At 65.8% G+C, this 16,263-nt stretch overlaps 3 protein-coding genes across 3 annotated transcripts; 1 reads left to right on the top strand and 2 right to left on the bottom strand.

Moving 5' to 3' along the window:
* Nucleotides 1-703: 703 nt before the first annotated feature.
* On the bottom strand, nt 704-4,052 carry RPUSD1 (RNA pseudouridine synthase domain containing 1). Its single transcript, XM_033236326.1, has 6 exons — nt 3,909-4,052; nt 3,233-3,421; nt 3,031-3,154; nt 2,755-2,857; nt 2,549-2,650; nt 704-2,083 (listed from the first exon to the last, which is right to left on the bottom strand). The coding sequence occupies exons 2-6, from the start codon at nt 3,412-3,414 to the stop codon at nt 1,656-1,658; spliced, it is 939 nt and encodes a 312-aa protein (XP_033092217.1). The 5' UTR covers nt 3,415-3,421; nt 3,909-4,052; the 3' UTR covers nt 704-1,655.
* A 196-nt stretch (nt 4,053-4,248) lies between these two features.
* Nucleotides 4,249-13,741, top strand: CHTF18 (chromosome transmission fidelity factor 18). Its single transcript, XM_033236325.1, is given in 23 exon segments — nt 4,249-4,411; nt 4,588-4,782; nt 4,867-5,017; nt 5,204-5,262; nt 5,265-5,371; nt 5,844-5,936; nt 6,014-6,066; nt 6,199-6,340; nt 6,833-7,042; nt 7,521-7,618; nt 7,894-8,017; nt 8,110-8,261; nt 8,389-8,482; nt 8,635-8,733; nt 8,807-8,937; nt 9,764-9,911; nt 10,941-11,165; nt 11,312-11,461; nt 11,573-11,703; nt 12,318-12,462; nt 12,561-12,693; nt 13,470-13,526; nt 13,605-13,741. Coding segments are annotated over 23 exon segments (2,925 nt in total). The 5' UTR covers nt 4,249-4,320.
* A 294-nt stretch (nt 13,742-14,035) lies between these two features.
* GNG13 (G protein subunit gamma 13) lies at nt 14,036-16,263 on the bottom strand. Its single transcript, XM_033236323.1, has 3 exons — nt 16,161-16,263; nt 14,446-14,577; nt 14,036-14,286 (listed from the first exon to the last, which is right to left on the bottom strand). The coding sequence occupies exons 2-3, from the start codon at nt 14,541-14,543 to the stop codon at nt 14,181-14,183; spliced, it is 204 nt and encodes a 67-aa protein (XP_033092214.1). The 5' UTR covers nt 14,544-14,577; nt 16,161-16,263; the 3' UTR covers nt 14,036-14,180.

Here is a 16,263-nt window from a genome sequence, read left to right as displayed (position 1 = left end):
AACTGGTGCTACTTGAGGGTTATGTGGTCTCTTCGGATCTGCACCAGCCCCTTCCTTTATGGATGAGGAAACTGAGTCACGGGAGCAGCAGTAGTGAGCCCAGGGCCTGTGGCCTTGCCTCAGGGACTCTAGGGCTGGAACCCGTATCTCGGCTGAGGGCACAGTGGCAGCCGCCTCCGGTCCGGGGCCTAGTGGGGACTCCGGGTCTGGAACCCGTGTCTTGGCTGAGGGCACAGCGGCAGATGCCTCTGGTCTAGGTCCTGCTGCTGTCACTGCTGGGGTCCTAACCAGGGTTTCAGGGCTGGTCCTGGAGCTGGACAGTGGCAGGCAGGGGCCAGGCAGACCTGAGACCAAGTGCTGACCCATGAGACGCCCCTTCCACAGAGCTCTGAGACTCGGGGGGCCGGGCCCCTCTGGCCCCAGGCCTGGGCTGACACAGGGCCTGGGCTCTGTGAAGGTCCCTGGCTGGGCCCAGCTGGGTGCTCCTGCGGTTCTGGTTGTGGGGGCTGGGGGTCGTCCGGCGCCTGCCTAGGCCAAAGCTGCAGGGTGCTTGCTGTCTGCAGGAGGGGCCGATAGGAGCCAGAAACACTGCGTCTGTCCTGGGTCCTGCTGGGACCTCGGGGCAGGAAAGAGAGCTAGGAAGGGTCTGGGTAGCCAGACCTGTCCCTCGGAAGCTCGGCTTTGGACACGTTCATGGTCACCCTTGAAGCCAGTCAGTGAGCATTTATTTGGAGTCCCTGGAGCCCCGCTGTAGCCAGGAGCCCGGGCGTGGGAGACCGAGGAGGTGAGACCCGGCAGGCCCACAGCTCCCAAGCTGGGGTCCCGGAGGCAGAGTGACAATGCACGGCTATGTGTGAGCCAGGCAAGCAGTGACGTGGTAGAACTGTTAGCAGAGGCCTGGGAGACTGCAGCAGGCTGGTGCTCACGGTGGATCTGAGGGATGGGTGTGCGTGGCAGGGCCTTTGCCATGGCCACTGACCAACGTCTGTGCAGCAAGCACCACACAGAGCTCAGAATCCGGGCGGAGAGGGAGCCACAGATACAGTGAGGCCGAGGCACACACGGCCGGGCCTGCACACTCGAGCCCAGCAGGAACCGTTGGGTCTCGGGAGGAGGCAGCCGAAAGCAAGAGATCTGCAGAGCAGCGAGGGGCAGAGGACACAGGGACCAGATGGGTCTCCCAGGCCAGGTGAGCTCAGAATGGCCCTTCCCAGCCCCTCTAGGGGATAGGCTGGGGCCAGTAGCTGACTGGGCCCAGGAGTGGCCCATCCTGGAAGCAAAGGCAAGCCCAAAACCTGGCCCTGCCTCTTCAGTCCATAAAACTGACGCCCCTGGGGTGAAGCTTGGGATCCAGACGCTATTCCAGGAGGAGGGAAGGACCTCGGTTTCTCCCGAGGCACACGGGTAGGAAGGTCCTCAGGATCCAGCATCAGTCCCACGGCCGCAGTGCGATGTTGTCGCCTGTGATCACGGCTGCCTGGCGCCCCCTGCCGGCCCCACCTCAGCCCTTCCCCACAGGCCCGGCCAGGGCGGCCCAGTGAGCCTGATGTTCCCGGGTACCTTGAGGCCCCAGAGCTGGTGACCACACGTTTGCTCGCTCATCTCCGTAGAGTTCTGCTGTGCAGCTGCCACCCCCTGCCCCAGCCCCACGGCTCTCAGCTGTCTGGCTCCAGCGTCCACTCTGACAGCCACTGCAGGCAGGGGCCCCGCTGTGCCTCAGTCTCAGGGGGCTTGGTGGGGGGTGGAGGGGGCCGGCCAGGCCCAGGCAGGATTTCGGAGGGGCTGCCTGGCCTGGGGCCCCTGTCCTCGGGGTCAGGGTCAGGGGTGGCCCGTAAGGCCTGCACAAGCTGGTCCAGCGGCTGCAGCAGGGTGTGGGGGCTCCAGCAGGCGTCCAGAGAGGGCAGGAAGGGGTCAGGAGTGCAGACCTCTACACACTCGGCATCCGTGGGGATACGCAGATAGAAAGCGTGCAGCATCATTCTGAACGGTCGGTCCTCCTGGCCTGAGGGCTCTCCGTAGGTCAGGTCGCCCACCACGGGGTGGCCCAGGGCACTGCAGTGCACGCGCAGCTGGTGTGTCCGGCCTGCAAGGTGAGGGTGCCGCTGGATCAAGCGGGTGGTGGGGCTGCTCCACACGAACCTCCGTGACCAGGCCCCACCTCCTGTCATGACCCCACTGGAGCCTTGGAGCAGCCCCTTGGGGTGGAACTCTCCCTGTCCCCTGCCATGGGTAAGGACATCAGTGTTTGGGACAGAAGACTGCATTCAGGTCACCACTGATGAGGACAGGGCCAGGGTGGCACTTGGTCCTGGAGAATCCAGGCCAGTCAGACCCCCCAGGACTCAGTCAGGAGCCAGCAGGGACCCTGTGTCAGGTGAGAAGCTGAGAGGTTTCAGAATGTAGAATTAAGAACACAGGAGTGCTTGTTGCCAACTCTGCCTTGATGCTCAGGGTGGCCCAACACGGGCTACGTGGCCCCGTGTATCAGTTTTCCTTCTGTCACCACCAGGACACCGCCCACCCCAGACACTGCCAACCCCAGACACACCCGTGAGTGGCTTCAGCAGCACTTTGGAGACAGGATCGCCTGCGTACAGCCCGTGTTCCAGAACCACGAGCTCCGTGAGGCTTGGCTTTGGGTTCTCACAACCTGGGGCGCAGATGGCATGTGTGAGGTCAGCGGGACCAGCCCGGGGCCCAGGCTCACCCACCCTAACCCACGATGCCCGCCCAGTTGGTCCCTGCCTGCCGCACCCTGCGTGCCCTCGATGCACATGGTGTGGGCCCGGCCTTCCGTGCCGTTCCTGCCGATGGCATGACTGATGGTCACCCGGCTCTCCTGGATGTGTCCCCGCAGCTGCAGGACAGCGGGAATCACACAGTTCCTGGGGCAGCCCGCCACTGCTGGGGAGCCCACCTAACACCAGGCAGCCATGTAGAGCTTGGTGGGAGGCTTTGAGCCAGGGCCTGCCCAAGTGGGGTGGGAGTCCTGAGTCCCCACGCCCCACCCCAGGACTGACCAGATCTTACCAGTGCCAGGTAAGCCTTGGTCACGCGCCGCTCCTTGAAGCACCTGTATGCGCTGCCGGCAGCTGCCTTGTTTAGGGCCACACACAGTGCCCCGCTGGTGGAGAAATCCAGCTGGTGGCAGAACCTGGGGTGGGGCAGAGTCCAGCGTCTGAGCCACTTTCCTCCACAGACGCTGCTGTGGGGCTCTGGCCGCCCCGCCTACCTGAACCCGTAGCAGGTGTCGGGGTCGGCCAGCTCCGGGAAGCGGTGCCGCAGCTGCTTTTGTAGCGTCAGAGTTTCCCGCCACGCCTTGCTGTCAATGCGAACGTCCCAGTGCTTGTTGACCACCAGGAAGTCGCGGCTCCGGTACACGATGGACAGGTTCTCCACGCTGCCAGGCTCCATGGCCGGCCTGCCGAGCCACGCGTGGGTGCATGTGCTGTGAGCACGTGGGGGGCGCCCAGCCCAGCATACAGAGGTCCCCGCACCCCCTCACCCGGGCTCCAGTGCGAAGCCACAAGCCAGGTGCGCAGCCCTCCTGTGCACCTGCATCCTCAGTCCCCAAGATCAGGCCGGGGCGTCAGCTGGGGGATCAGGGAGTCAGCCTGTTCCCGGCTGACATGCCTGACCCAAGCCTGGAGAAACAGCCCGTTCCGAGCCTGCCCCACAGAGCCTCCCCAAAGACCCTCCCTCCAGGGGATGCACATGACGGCCTCTGCCCGACGGTGGGGGCGGGGAGGGGCAGCAGCACTCCCGGGACTCGGCAGCCAGGTCTGCCCGGGGCGCGGGGCAGGGCTGGGGCCTCCTCGCTCCCCGCAGCTCCCCGCAGCCCGGCGCCCCGCACAGGCCCGGTGGGCAGGCCAACCCCGACTCCGAGCCCCTCCCGCGCCAAGACTGACCTGCTGCCGGGCTGTGCAGTCCAGGCCCCCGATGCCGTGACCGACGCCGGCTCCAGCCCCGCGCCCGCGCGCTCCTGACCCAGAGACCCTGGAATCCTCGCTCCGGATGCCTAGCAGCGCTTCCACCCTGCCCCGCTGAGCGCGCAGCCCCGCCCCCGGCCCGCCCCCGCCGCGGAAGGGCGGCTGCGCCGGCCAATGGCGAGCTCCCCCGGACAGGCCGCGGGGGCTGCGGAGCAGGAGCTCGCCCCGCCCACCTCGCGCGCAGCCCCGCCTCCGCCCCGCCGACCAGTGGCGAGCGCCGCCGGGCACGCCGGCTGCTGATTGGCGGCGCCCGGCACGCTCGGGGCGGGTGGTACGCGGCGGCGGTGGCAACGCGGGAGGTTCGGAGCGGGAGCCCGGGCTCGCGGACGGCATGGAGGACTACGAGCAGGAGCTGTGCGGCGTGGAGGACGATTTCCACAGCCAGTTCGCGGCCGAGCTGGAGGTGCTGGCCGAGCTGGAAGGTGAGGCGCGGCCCCCGGCAGTCGAGGAGGGATGTCGGGAGGAGGCGAGGCCGCTGCGAAAGCCGGGACAGTAGCGACCTCGGGGACGGCGTGCCGGGAGCCGAAGGGCCCTCCACGCCGCCGCTGGCGGGATCTGCTGTCTCGGGGCGGCCGCTGACAGTCTCCTCTCCCAGCAGGGGCGTCGACTCCGTCGCCCTCCGGGGTCCCCCTGTCCATCGCGGGCCGGCCCCCGCGGACGTTCGAGGAGGCCCTCGCCAGAGGGGACGCGGCCTCCCGCCCCGCCCCAGCCGCATCTCTGGGCAGCAGCCAGGGCCGCGCCGGGAAGAGGCAGGTGGACGCCTACCTGCAGCCGGCTGGGTCCCTGCCCCACGGTAGGTCGGCGGCATTGCCCCAGGGCCTCCGGGGTGGGCGCGAGGCTGAGGAGGCTTCTGGTTCCCTGCATGTGTCTCCCCCAGCCCCCAGGATCAAACGGCCTAGGCTGCAGGTGGTCAAGAGGCTGAACTTCAGGTCGGAGGAGATGGAGGAGCTGCCTCTTCCCGACTCCCCGCGGAGGGACATCACCCCGCCGCCAAGTCCTGAGGACCTTGCTGAGCTCTGGGACTACGAGTGTGTGGCTTGGACATGGGCGTCCCATCCTATCTGTCCATTGGAACGCAGATGGAGCCCATCCGGTGCCCTGGATGAGGCCTGGGGGGCGGAGAGGGTTCCATGGCTGAGGGTGGCCTTGGACACCCACATCCAAGGGTGACCTGAGGCTTGAGTTTCTGTCACTGAGTCCTGGTCTCTTCTCAGAGCCTCAGACGCTGCTGCCGACGTGGGTCTCACACGGGCCTCACCAGCCGCCCGCAACCCGTCCTGAGGCGGCCCCCCATCTTGGAGGACTATGTCCCTGTGACATCCACGGAGGGCGTCCGGGCCTATCTGGTGCTGCGTGCTGACCCTGTGACCACAGGGGTGCAGGTGGGTGGCCGTGGCCTTCCTGCACGGTGGGTGGGCTGGTGCTGTGCAGGAAAGGGTCCTGGAGCCCTCACCTGTGCCGTTGGCTCACAGCCCGTCCTGTGCACACTGCCACGGGCTGTCTCGAGGGAGGCTGCTGGTGGGGCGTAGCCTTAGAGGACATAGTCTTCCCACCCCGGGCTGCTGTCCCTCCTGTTTGCATGGCCTGGGGGTGGAGAGGGTCTCCTATCTGCTTCCTGTTCCTGCTTTTGCCCTTTCTTCCTTTCTCCTAAAGCTGCCCTTCTTTGCAGCTTCCCTTTTGCAGCTGTCTCATCGGGATGGTTTTTTTTCTTTTGGCCCCCCTGCCCCGTCTCCTACCCCTCACCGGCCAGCTTACTGGGGTTGTCCCACCTGGGTCCGTGAGCACTGATGGGGGCTGAGGTGAACCCTGTGACCCAGGAGGAGCCCATGGGCAATTGTTCTCCCTTCCCCACAGAGCCGTCTGCCCCACGTCCCGTGGCGAGGCGGTGGCCAGCTGGATCTGCTGGGTGTGTCCTTTACCTCCCTGAAGGAGCAGGTCAACGGCGAGGTTGGGGCTGCGGGTTTGCTGGGGGGCGGTGGCGGCGCTGCCTGAGCCCTCCTGATCCCAGCCTGTTGTTTACACAGCGGCGGGAGCGGCTGCTTCAGGAGGCCCAGAGGCTCTCAGACACCCTGCGCAGGTGACTCTGCCAGCCCTTCCGCCCTGGGGACTCTCGTTGGCTCTTGCATGACCTCTTAGCTCATGTTCTGTGGTGTGTGGGCAGGCAGGGTCCCTGCGAGGGGTTTGTGGCTCAGGACATGGTTCTCTCCAGTCTCGGATCAGGGGAGGAGGAGGCAGCCCAGCCTGTGAGGGCCCCTGAGGAGGAGCCAGCTGACGGCCAAGATGCCTCCACTCACTGCCTCTGGGTGGATGAGTTTGCACCGCGGCACTACACGGAGCTGCTCAGTGATGACGTGAGATCTTGCGCTTGCTCAAGTGTGACTGGCGTCCTCTGTTCCCAAGAGGGAAGAACCTGGACCCAGTGATTTTTGCACAGCTGGTCCACAGGGCTTTGGGGACGGAGTGGGCTCTGGCTTATCCCTTAGAGTTGTAGGCGGGAAACTGAGCACAGGGCTGTGCTACTGGTCCCTTGTGACGTGTGAGGCAGGCCAGGGGTCCAGGAGTCCAGGGTGTCACCTGATCCAAGTCTCTGTTCCTTTACCTACCTTGGCAGCAACTGACACTGGGGTGCCCCTGGGGAGGGCAGGTGCCTCCCAGATGGGTTGTGGCCAGAGCCGTGGGGACGGAGCCCCTGGTGTGAGCCTCGTGGTCGCTCACCAGCAGGAGGATGGGGGTGGCCATTCATCCTGCGGCTCAGCGTCCTATGGGGTCATGGGGCTCAAGGTTGCAGGCTGACTGGCCATGCCTGGAGACGGTGCCCTCAGGCTATGCCTCCCTTCCCGTAGTTCACCAACCGCTGCCTGCTCAAGTGGCTGAAGTTGTGGGACTTGGTGGTGTTTGGCCACGAGAGGCCTTCCCGGAAGCCCAGGCCCAGTGTTGAGCCGGCCCGGGTCAGCAAGGAGGCCACGGCCCCAGGAAAGTGGAAGAGCCATGAACAGGTGCTGGAAGAGATGCTGGAGGCTGGGCTGGACCCGAGCCAGCGACCGAGGCAGAAGGTGAGCCCTGCCAGCCATGCCGCTGGCAATAAGCCTGAGGCTTTGCACTTGGCGGCCGGCACCTTGGCAGCCTGTTGAGTTTCTCCAGGAGCCGTGGGTGTGATGACATGTGGGTCTTGGCGTGAAGTGCCATTAGCATGAGTTAGAACTGGATCTGTTCTGGTAACAACTTAGGGGGAAGTCAGTGTTTCCGAAGGGCTCTGCAGTTGGCCGAGATGATCTGGGTGGAAGGTGGGTGGTTTCTGGGGGCTGTCACTTGGGTACCAGCTGTGTTTTGTCTGCACGAACCTTGCTTTGTGCAGGGTGTTTTTCTGTTGCCACCTTGGTGCATGAGCATGCTGAATTTTGTTCTTATATGGCTGGAGTGGGGCGGGGGGAGCCCGCAGCCTGTGGGACACACATGGCAGTCCTTGGTTGCTGGGCCAGGAGCATCCTGTAGGTGCGGTGCACACCACGCCTCCGTCTACCTGGGCTGCAGGTGGCACTGCTGTGTGGGCCTCCGGGGCTGGGGAAGACCACCCTGGCACATGTGATTGCACGTCATGCGGGGTACTTTGTGGTGGAGATGAACGCCAGGTGAGTGACGTGAGGCCTGTCTCTGGCTCTCTTTCTGTCCTGATGTGTTTGAGTTTGGGCTGTGGACCTGAAACCGGGTGTGGATGTTCCCATCTCGAGGGTGGTGGGGGCCTGGGCGTGTGGGCCGGGGAAACGTGTCCTTCCTTGGGGTTCACGGGATCGGCACGGCCGCGTCATGTGGCGGCTTCCACGCAAGTGCAGCAGCCCCGGCCTCGGGAGGCTGCCTGGCCAAGGATGCCCGCTTGTCCTGACGACCTCTGATCTCCCTGTTCCAGTGACGACCGTAGCCCGGAGGCTTTCCGCACGCGCATCGAGGCAGCCACCCAGATGGAGTCGGTGCTGGGTGCTGGCGGGAAGCCTAACTGCCTGGTCATTGATGAGATCGACGGGGCCTCCGTGGTGGGCTCCTTGATGCCTGTGTAGGTGGGCGGGCGGGCAGGCAGGCGGGCAGCTGGGCCTGGACTCACTCTGTCTTCTGCACCTCCCCCAAGGCCGCAATCAACGTCCTCCTGAGCATCTTGAACCGTAAGGGGCCACAGGAGGCGGAGCCACAGGGCCCGGCTGTGCCTTCGGGTGGCGGCCGACGGCGCCGGGCAGAGCGGGGGCTCCTCATGAGGCCCATTATCTGCATTTGCAACGACCAGTGAGTGCACGGGTGGGCGCCACAGTCAGGAGAGGCCCCGGCGCCTGGAGGGAGGGACCTGTCCTATCCCTGTGTCCTGGGCTGAGGTGCGGACTCCGGGGTCCCTGGCCCTGCTGCCTCTCCTCAGGTTCACACCGTCCCTGCGGCAGCTGAAACAGCAGGCCTTCCTGCTCCACTTCCCGCCGACTCTGCCCTCGAGGCTAGTGCAGCGACTCCAGGAGGTCGGTGGAGCCCAGGGAGCAGCGTGGCTGAGGGCAGGGTTGGGGGTGTGACCTCGTTCTGGCCCGTTTCCCTGCCCCTCCCCATGGGGCCCTGGTCACCCCCGGCAGGCTGGGGCATACCATCGGGCCCTCCAGCAGCCCTCCTCCCCCAGGTCTCCCTGCGGCAGGGCATGAGGACTGAGCCGGGGGTGCTGGCGGCCCTCTGTGAGAAAACTGGCAATGACATCCGGGCCTGCATCAACACCCTGCAGGTGGGGGCCGGCAGGCACCGGGTGGGGTGGGGTCGGGAGTCAGCCGCCTCTCACGCCCCCGCCCTGTGTCCAGTTCCTGTACAGTCGGGGCCAGCGGGAGCTGAGCGTGCGAGACGTGAAGGCCACACGCGTGGGCCTCAAGGACCAGCGCAGAGGGCTCTTCTCGGTGTGGCAGGAGGTCTTCCAGCTGCCTCGAGCCCAGAGGTAGGCGGCGGCCACAGCCTTGGCCTGGACGCCCACGGTGCCCAGACCCCAGGACGCTGGCCCTGTGTGCAGACCAGCACGATCCTTGAGGCGGGGACTCCTTGTCCTGAGCCTGTGGCTGCCTGGTCTGCTCTCCAGGGCCCTCCTCAGCCTTTTTCTGGCTTTTTCTCACCACTGCAGCCTTGGTGGGTCAGCCAGGGAAACCTCCAGGGCCCCCTGTGGGAAGGGTACCCCCAATGTGGTGGGGCCTCCAGGGTGTCCCTCTCCAGGGCGCCCTTTGACCTAGCCCCTGCCCCAGCTGCACCCACATTTTTGCCATGTTTGACCTGGGCTGTGGTCTCTGAGCTCCTGCCTCTCCACACCACGAGGCCTCCTGTAGGCAGGAGCAGGCAGCATGTCTCCGTCCTGACCTGGCACGGGACCCCAGGGGATGCTGGCCTGGTCGTGCCACAGGACATGGGAGACGCCGGCCTGGGCCAGTGGCATGTGCTGCTCCTGGCCTGGACCCTGCGGGGTGACTTTCCCTGGGGTTCCCTAGCCCCAGAGGGTCAGGGCAGGGCTCCTCCCAGAGTGGGGCTTCTCCCGGAGTGGGGTTCCTCCCGGAGTGGGGCTCCCCCCAGAGTGGGGCTCCTCCCGGAGTGGGGCTCCTCTTCGGCTTGAGGGAATTTTTCAGGGAGTTGAGGTCCGGGCGTGTCTTTGGCTGTCTTCCTGCTGAGAAGAATGAAGTGGGTGGTGGCTCTGATGGGGCCTTTGCATTTCCCTGGGAGACGGTGGGGCTACCTCTGCTCTTACATGGGCCCATCCAGCTTCGGCACCCCATCTGCAGGCGCTGTGTGGGCCAGGATCCCGCCCTGCCTGCTGACACCCTCCTGCTGGGTGATGGGGATGTGGGCTCCCTGACCTCCGCTTCGCAGCGATTCTACCGTGTCCTGCATGCCGCTGCCTCTGCGGGCGAGCATGAGAAGGTGGTCCAGGTACCTGTCCTCCCCCAAAATCCCTCCTTGGGGGCTGCTTGTTCAGGACCTGGGCTGTGTCCCTGCCCCTGCCGACCCTCCTGTGTGGACAGGGAGGCGCTTTGAGGGTGCTGAGAGAGCCAGGTTCGGGAGTTGGGGTGCCAGGAGGCCTCTGAGGTGGGGAGCAGGAGCTAGGAGGGTGGGAGGGGCTGCAGGGCACGGGCTGGCAGGCAAGGAGGGAGGGGTGGCCATCTGACAGGGGAGGTCGCTCTGGTGGCTGCTTGGGACTCTCAGCGGTTTGGGGTGGAGCCTCTGCCCGATCGCGTGGCCTGGGGCTGTGAGGGGCTGGATTCTGGACTTAGGGTGCACGTGGGGTGGAGAGCAGGGCAGTGAGTGCTTCTTGGCATCCTGCCCCCGGGAGTCCCTGCCTAAGCTGCCTGCTGACTCTAAGCAGCTTTGGATTAATGGCTGGGGATCCACAATCAATCCCCAAATCCCAAAACTTACGATGTGGAGGGGCAGTGTGGAGCAGCGGCGGGATAGACTCCCCTGCAGAACGGGTGGGGGCTGTGCGGTGTGGAGGGGCAGCGTGGAACAGCGGCGGGATAGACTCCCCCGCAGAACGGGTGGGGGCCGTGCGGTGTGGAGGGGCAGCGTGGATAGAGTCCCCCGAGGAACAGGGGTAGGGACTCTGGTGGGCGGAGCTTCCTCAGGCAGTCTAAGGAGGGGCCGAGTGAGGCTGGACCTCTTTGGTTCCTGGAGGCCTCCTGGTGGGCAGTTCACCCCCTTGTCTCAGTCTCTGTCAAGCTGGAGTGAGGATGCTCAGGGTGGACCCTCCTCCAACCCCCAGGCCCCATGGCCCCTTGCTGGTGTGTGCTGCTGCCCGATGCCCAGTCTTGTGGGGACCCTTGTGGAGGGTCCTTGGAGCCTTGTGGGGCAGGCGGCATGCGGGCCGGAGGTGGAGGGTTTGCAGTGGTGCACTTTTCCTGGGATGGGCAGGAGGGCAGGGGCGTGAGGGGCAGGAGCTCAGGGGTTGTTGGCTGCCTGCAGGGCCTGTTTGACAACTTCTTGCGCCTGCGGCTTCGAGACTCCAGCCTGGGCGCCGTGTGTGCGGCCCTCGACTGGCTGGCCTTCGACGACCTGCTGACAGGGACTGCTCACCACAGCCAGAGCTTCCAGCTGCTGCGCTACCCCCCCTTCCTGCCCGTGGCCTTCCACGTGCTGTTTGCTTCCAGCCACACACCCAGGATCACCTTCCCCAGCAGCCAGCAGGAGGTGTGCTCGCCCCTGCGCCACTCCTGCCCACCCCTGTGCTGCCCGTGTGGCTGCCCCCGGCCCCACCCACCGTTCCCCCACCCACTGTTCCCCTACTTGGCCTGGGAGGCCCCGGTGACCAGGCCTTGGCGTGCCCCCTGCCCCAGGCCCAGAACCGGATGAGCCAGATGAGGAACCTGATCCAGACACTGGTGTCCGGCATCGCACCAGCCGCGCGCAGCCGGGCCACACCCCAGGCCTTGCTCCTGGACGCCCTCTGCCTGCTCCTGGACATTCTTGCCCCCAAGCTCCGCCCCGTGAGTACCGTCCCCAGGGTGGGGGACTCCCCGCCTGCTGTCCTCCCGTCCCATGTGAGCACACAGCTGTATAGCCTGCTCAGCCCCCCGCCTGCTGCCCCCGGCCCCCAGGTGAGCACACAGCTGTACAGCACCCGTGAGAAGCAACAGCTGGCCAGTCTGGTGGGCACGATGCTCGCTTACAGCCTGACCTACCGTCAGGAGCGCACGCCCGACGGGCAGTACATCTACAGGCTGGAGCCGTGAGTCCCCCATTGCGTGGGGTGGGGGCCTGGAGGTGCTCGAGGTGCCAGGGCCCGCATGGGGCCAGGAGTCTGAAAGCCCAGTCATGGTGTCTGGGGTGTCGGGCCCCAGCGTATCCTTCACTCTGATGTGACTGTGAAGGGGGGGGTCACCTCCAGCCCCCTGAGATTGGCCCTGGGACCTGAGTTTTGCTACAGAGCTGCTCCCAACCTTAGTGCCCCACATGGAGCTGGAGCCGGGGCCTGAGAGTGACTGCGCTTTCCAAGGCTGTTTCCTGCTGTGGGATGGCCACAGGGGTGGCGGGTGTGAGGCACGGGGCAGTAGCCCCAGGGTCCTGCTGCCCCAGTAACGGCACCAACGTGCAGGACACTAAGTCACTGTCATGGCAGCCCTCAGCAGGTTTCATCATCCCACCTGTACTTGCAGTTGGGGAAACAGGCTGGGGGCCGTTAAACTTGGCTGCTGTGGGGTTGGGGTGTGGCGGCACCAGGACTCACCCCACATTCCCGCTCTGGCGTTGTGACTTTTGGGGTTGGCGGTTGGAGCGCCTGGCGGGTCTCTGGTTCTGGGCCTGGCTCCACTGACCTGCCCTGGTGCCCCCGACGCTGAGCAGGAACGTGGAGGAACTCTGCCGCTTCCCCGAGCTGCCTGCCCGCAGGCCCCTGACCCACCAGGTCAAGCAGCTCATCGCCCGCGAGATCGAGGTGGAGAAGATGCGGCGGGCGGAGGCTCCAGCCCAGGCAGAGAACAGCCCCCAGGTGAGCCCACCCAGGCTCTGGAGCAGGTTGGGGCCTGGCGTGGACCATCCCCACCGTAGCCCTGTGTGACCAGACCTCACAGTGCCTGCTCCCTGCAGGTGGACGGGAGCTCCCCAGGGCTCAAGGGTCTGCTGCGGGGCAGTGGGGAGAAAGGGGTGTGCCGACCTGCCCCACGCAACCATGAGCAGCGGCTGGAGCACATCATGAGGCGAGCGGTCAGGAGGAACAGGTGTGGAATGGGCAGCCACGGGGGCGGGGCCAGGGTGCCTCTGGGGGGGGGCTGGGGCAGCCACGGGGGCGGGGCAGGTGCCTCTGGGGGTGGGGCTGGGGCACCACGGGGGCGGGGCCAGGGTGCCTCTGGGGGTGGGGCTGGGGCAGCCACGGGGGCGGGGCCAGGGTGCCTCTGGGGGTGGGGCTGGGGCAGCCACGGGGGGGGCCAGGGTGCCTCTGGGGGTGGGGCTGGGGCAGCCACGGGGGCGGGGCCAGGGTGCCTCTGGGGGTGGGGCTGGGGCAGCCACGGGGGCGGGGCCAGGTGCCTCTGGGGGTGGGGCTGGGGCAGTCAGGAGGTAGGGCCAAGGTATCTTCAGGGGCAGGGCCAGGGTATTTTCAGGGGTGGGGCCAAGGCACCCATGGGGTGGGGCTAGGGTGTCTTTGGGGTTGGGGCTGAGCCACAGGAGGAGTCTGGCTGAGGGTGGGGCTGGCTCAGTGCCCTATGGTGGGGCTCTGAAGGACCAGCTCCCTACACTCAGCATGACCAGGGTTCTACTTGGGCCTCAGTTTCCCGTGTGGGCAGAAGAGTGGCTATATTGGCTCTTCTTGGTTGGCACCTGGTGGGAAGCAGATGGCAGTGAGGGGTGAGGGGCAGCTGGCCTAGGCCAGGTTTGGAAAGGTGTCTCAGAGGTGCTCCGGCCCTTCCTCCCTGGAGAGGCTCTTGGTCCTCCCGACTTGGGCAGGGGCTGGATGGGGCATCTGTCCTACAGGGTTGACTAGTCCCTCATCCCCATCAGCCTGAGAGGGACTTTTTGGACGTGTGGTCGTCAGGAGCACAGCAGCCCCAAGTGCAGGTGTGTGTGGGGGATGTGGGGTTGTGGGGGTCCTGGGGTGCTGGAGTCCAGCTGAGGAGCAACCCTGTGGCCCCGCAGGGGACACGGCCTCGGAGCAGGACTCAGTGGAGCGGCGCATGGGCACAGCGGTGGGCAGGAGCGAGGTCTGGTTCCGCTTCAACGAGGGTGTCTCCAATGCTGTGCGGCGCAGGCTGTACATCAGGGACTTGCTCTAGGTCTCTCTGACCCGCGGACACGCCCCGCATTGCTTCCCGGAGAGTGTGCAGAGAGACGGAAAGCTGGAGACGTCTTTATAAAGTCACGCTTTACAGACTGCAGTCACGCGCGAGTGGAGTGGGGTTCGCAGGATGGTGCGAGTGGGGCCAGGAGAGGGGCTCACAGGATAGAATGAGTGGGGCTGGGTGCAGTCTCACAGAATGGAATGGGTAGGGCCACGTGTGCGGCTCACAGGATAGAGCGAGTGGGGCTGGGCGTGGACTCACAGGATGATGGGAGTGGGGCTGGGAGTGGGGCTCACAGGATGGTGGGAGTGGGGCCTTGTGTGGTCTCACAGGATGGTGGGAGTGGGGCCGGGCGGGCGTGGTCTCACAGGATGGTGGGAGTAGGGCCTTGCGTGGTCTCACAGGATGGTGTGAGTGGGGCCTGGTGTGGGGCTCACAGGATGGTGCATTTGCCCTTTTCTACCCATGGGTTGTTCTTCATCAGGTCAGGGTTCAGGAAGGGGTCTTTGGGGATCCCATCCTCGATCCACTTCAGCAGCCTGCGGGTGGGTGGGTGGGTGGCGGGTGAGTGCTGGCAACTGGCCCCCGAGGGCCTCCTGCTGCACCTGCCCGTCGGCGGTGGTGGTCATGGCTATGAAAATGAGCGGCCGGCGCAGGGCAGACAAATGAGAGGCAAATCAGGCGGGTGGGGCACTCACTCGGGGATGGTCTTGGATGCCATCTCCCGCTGGAAGGCCAGCTGGTGCTTGAGGCTCTCCACCTCTTTCTTCATCTGTGGCACGTCCCACTCCTCCATGGCGTCGGGGGCTTCCGAAGCAGCCAGCCTGGGGCTGGAGGGCACCGGAGGAAGCCACAGGGCCGAGGCTGCCAGCCTGTAGTCCCCATCCCCACTGCTCCCTCCCCGCAGGCCTGAGCTGAGCCCACCAGGATGAAGGGGCGAGAGTCCCCACCACTGCCTGGGCCAGTACCCTGGGCCCTGCACTCGTGTCTTTCCCAGGTCTATAGGCGTTGCTAGGGTGTGGGGCACAGGATAAGTTCCCATGAGGCCCCAGCTCCCACCTCCCCCAGTGGGATTAATTAACTGCAAGAAACTTTGCATTCTTAGCTACTCCCCCACACCCCCCAACACCTTAAGAAGGTCCCTTGCAGACAGCAGAATGGGTGCTCAGCACTGCAGGCCCCCAGCTCCCACCCTCCCACTGAGGCCCATGCAGGCTGACTCAGACCACGGTGTGAGGTGTGGGGTGAGGTCCTCAGGAGGTGGCCCCTGCCCCGCCCCGCTGCATGCCCCTCTGCTTTGCATGGGCAGAGCCCGGTCCTGAGCCAGGACTCCTGGACAGGAACGTTTTGCTGCAGTTTGCATCTCTGGCAGGTGGGGTGTGTGCTCAGGATCTTGGGGGCTCAGGCTACACGACCTGAGTCTGGGACATGGGCTGTTGGTGGCCCCTGGGTCCCCAGTGTGTCTGGCAACCACACACACATCACCTGCATGCTTTCTGCTTGTGGCCAGCCTGGGAAAGCCACAGGTTGACACCTCAGAACTGCCACAAGTTTGAGGCAAGCAGGGGTGGGATGCCCCCTGTCTCTCCTACCCCCTGCCCACTCCAGGGGCCCAGGGAGTCCCTCACTCTGTCCCAACTCTGGCCCCAATCTCCAAGGTTGGGAGACAGGGCTGAACCTTGGGAGGGTGGGTCGGGGGTTGGCGTCGGGTTTGGGGGAGTCTGCCTCTGGCTGTGACGGGGGCTCTTGGCCCCACAGTCTCCCTATCCCTTTGGTCGTGCAGCTGCTCCCCAGCGCGGGAGGGGCCCAGGGCTTGGGGCTGGTGGGATCCCGGTTGGGGAAGTGGGCAGACTGGCAGCAGCCAGCAGACCTGGGGTGGGAGCTCAGGGAACAAGTGGGGGCAGATTTCTGGGGAACGATCAGGGTCATGCAGAGAGAGGATTCCCTCCTCGAGTTCCAGCACCCAACCTGCCCCCATCCCCAGTGCGGATCTTTCCTCGGAGACCCTACTCAGCCATGTGGGTGCGGGACCAGCTGCGTCCAGGTCCTCCCAGGCCTGGGGTGTTGGTGCCCCGCCCACAGCCAGTCCTCACCGCCCAGCCCTACCTTCACGCAGCTGCCGCTGAGCCCAGCCACCTGCCCCATGCACCCTGTGGACGCCCCCAGTCGCCAGGACTCGGTGGGCACTGCAGGCGGCGCACAGCGCTCAGATGGACACAGCTCCCCCGTACCGCGTGAGCCGCCTCCCTGCCTGCAGCACCGGCTGGGGTTGGGTCTCGCTGTCCGTGGGGCAGCAGCCCTCGTCTCGGGAGTTAGGGTGAGCCCATGGGACTGACCTGGGCCAGCTGAGAGCCGCGGAGCCTCAAGGCCCTCCCTAGCCCCAGAGCCCCAGGGGCCTGTTCGTCGGACCTACCTTGAAAGGTGACAGCGGAGAGACAATGATGACAAATGCCAGACGACCGCGAGTGACAGCAAGGGCCAAGTGATGTGCCGGGAGTCCGCCAGGCAGAGCCCTG

The sequence above is a fragment of the Trachypithecus francoisi genome, unplaced genomic scaffold, assembly GCF_009764315.1.
Source record: "Trachypithecus francoisi isolate TF-2019V2 unplaced genomic scaffold, Tfra_2.0 Lachesis_group15, whole genome shotgun sequence".
NCBI lineage: Eukaryota > Metazoa > Chordata > Mammalia > Primates > Cercopithecidae > Trachypithecus > Trachypithecus francoisi.
The sequence above is the reverse complement of the archived record's forward strand: the minus strand, read 5'-3'. Positions and strand labels throughout refer to the sequence as shown.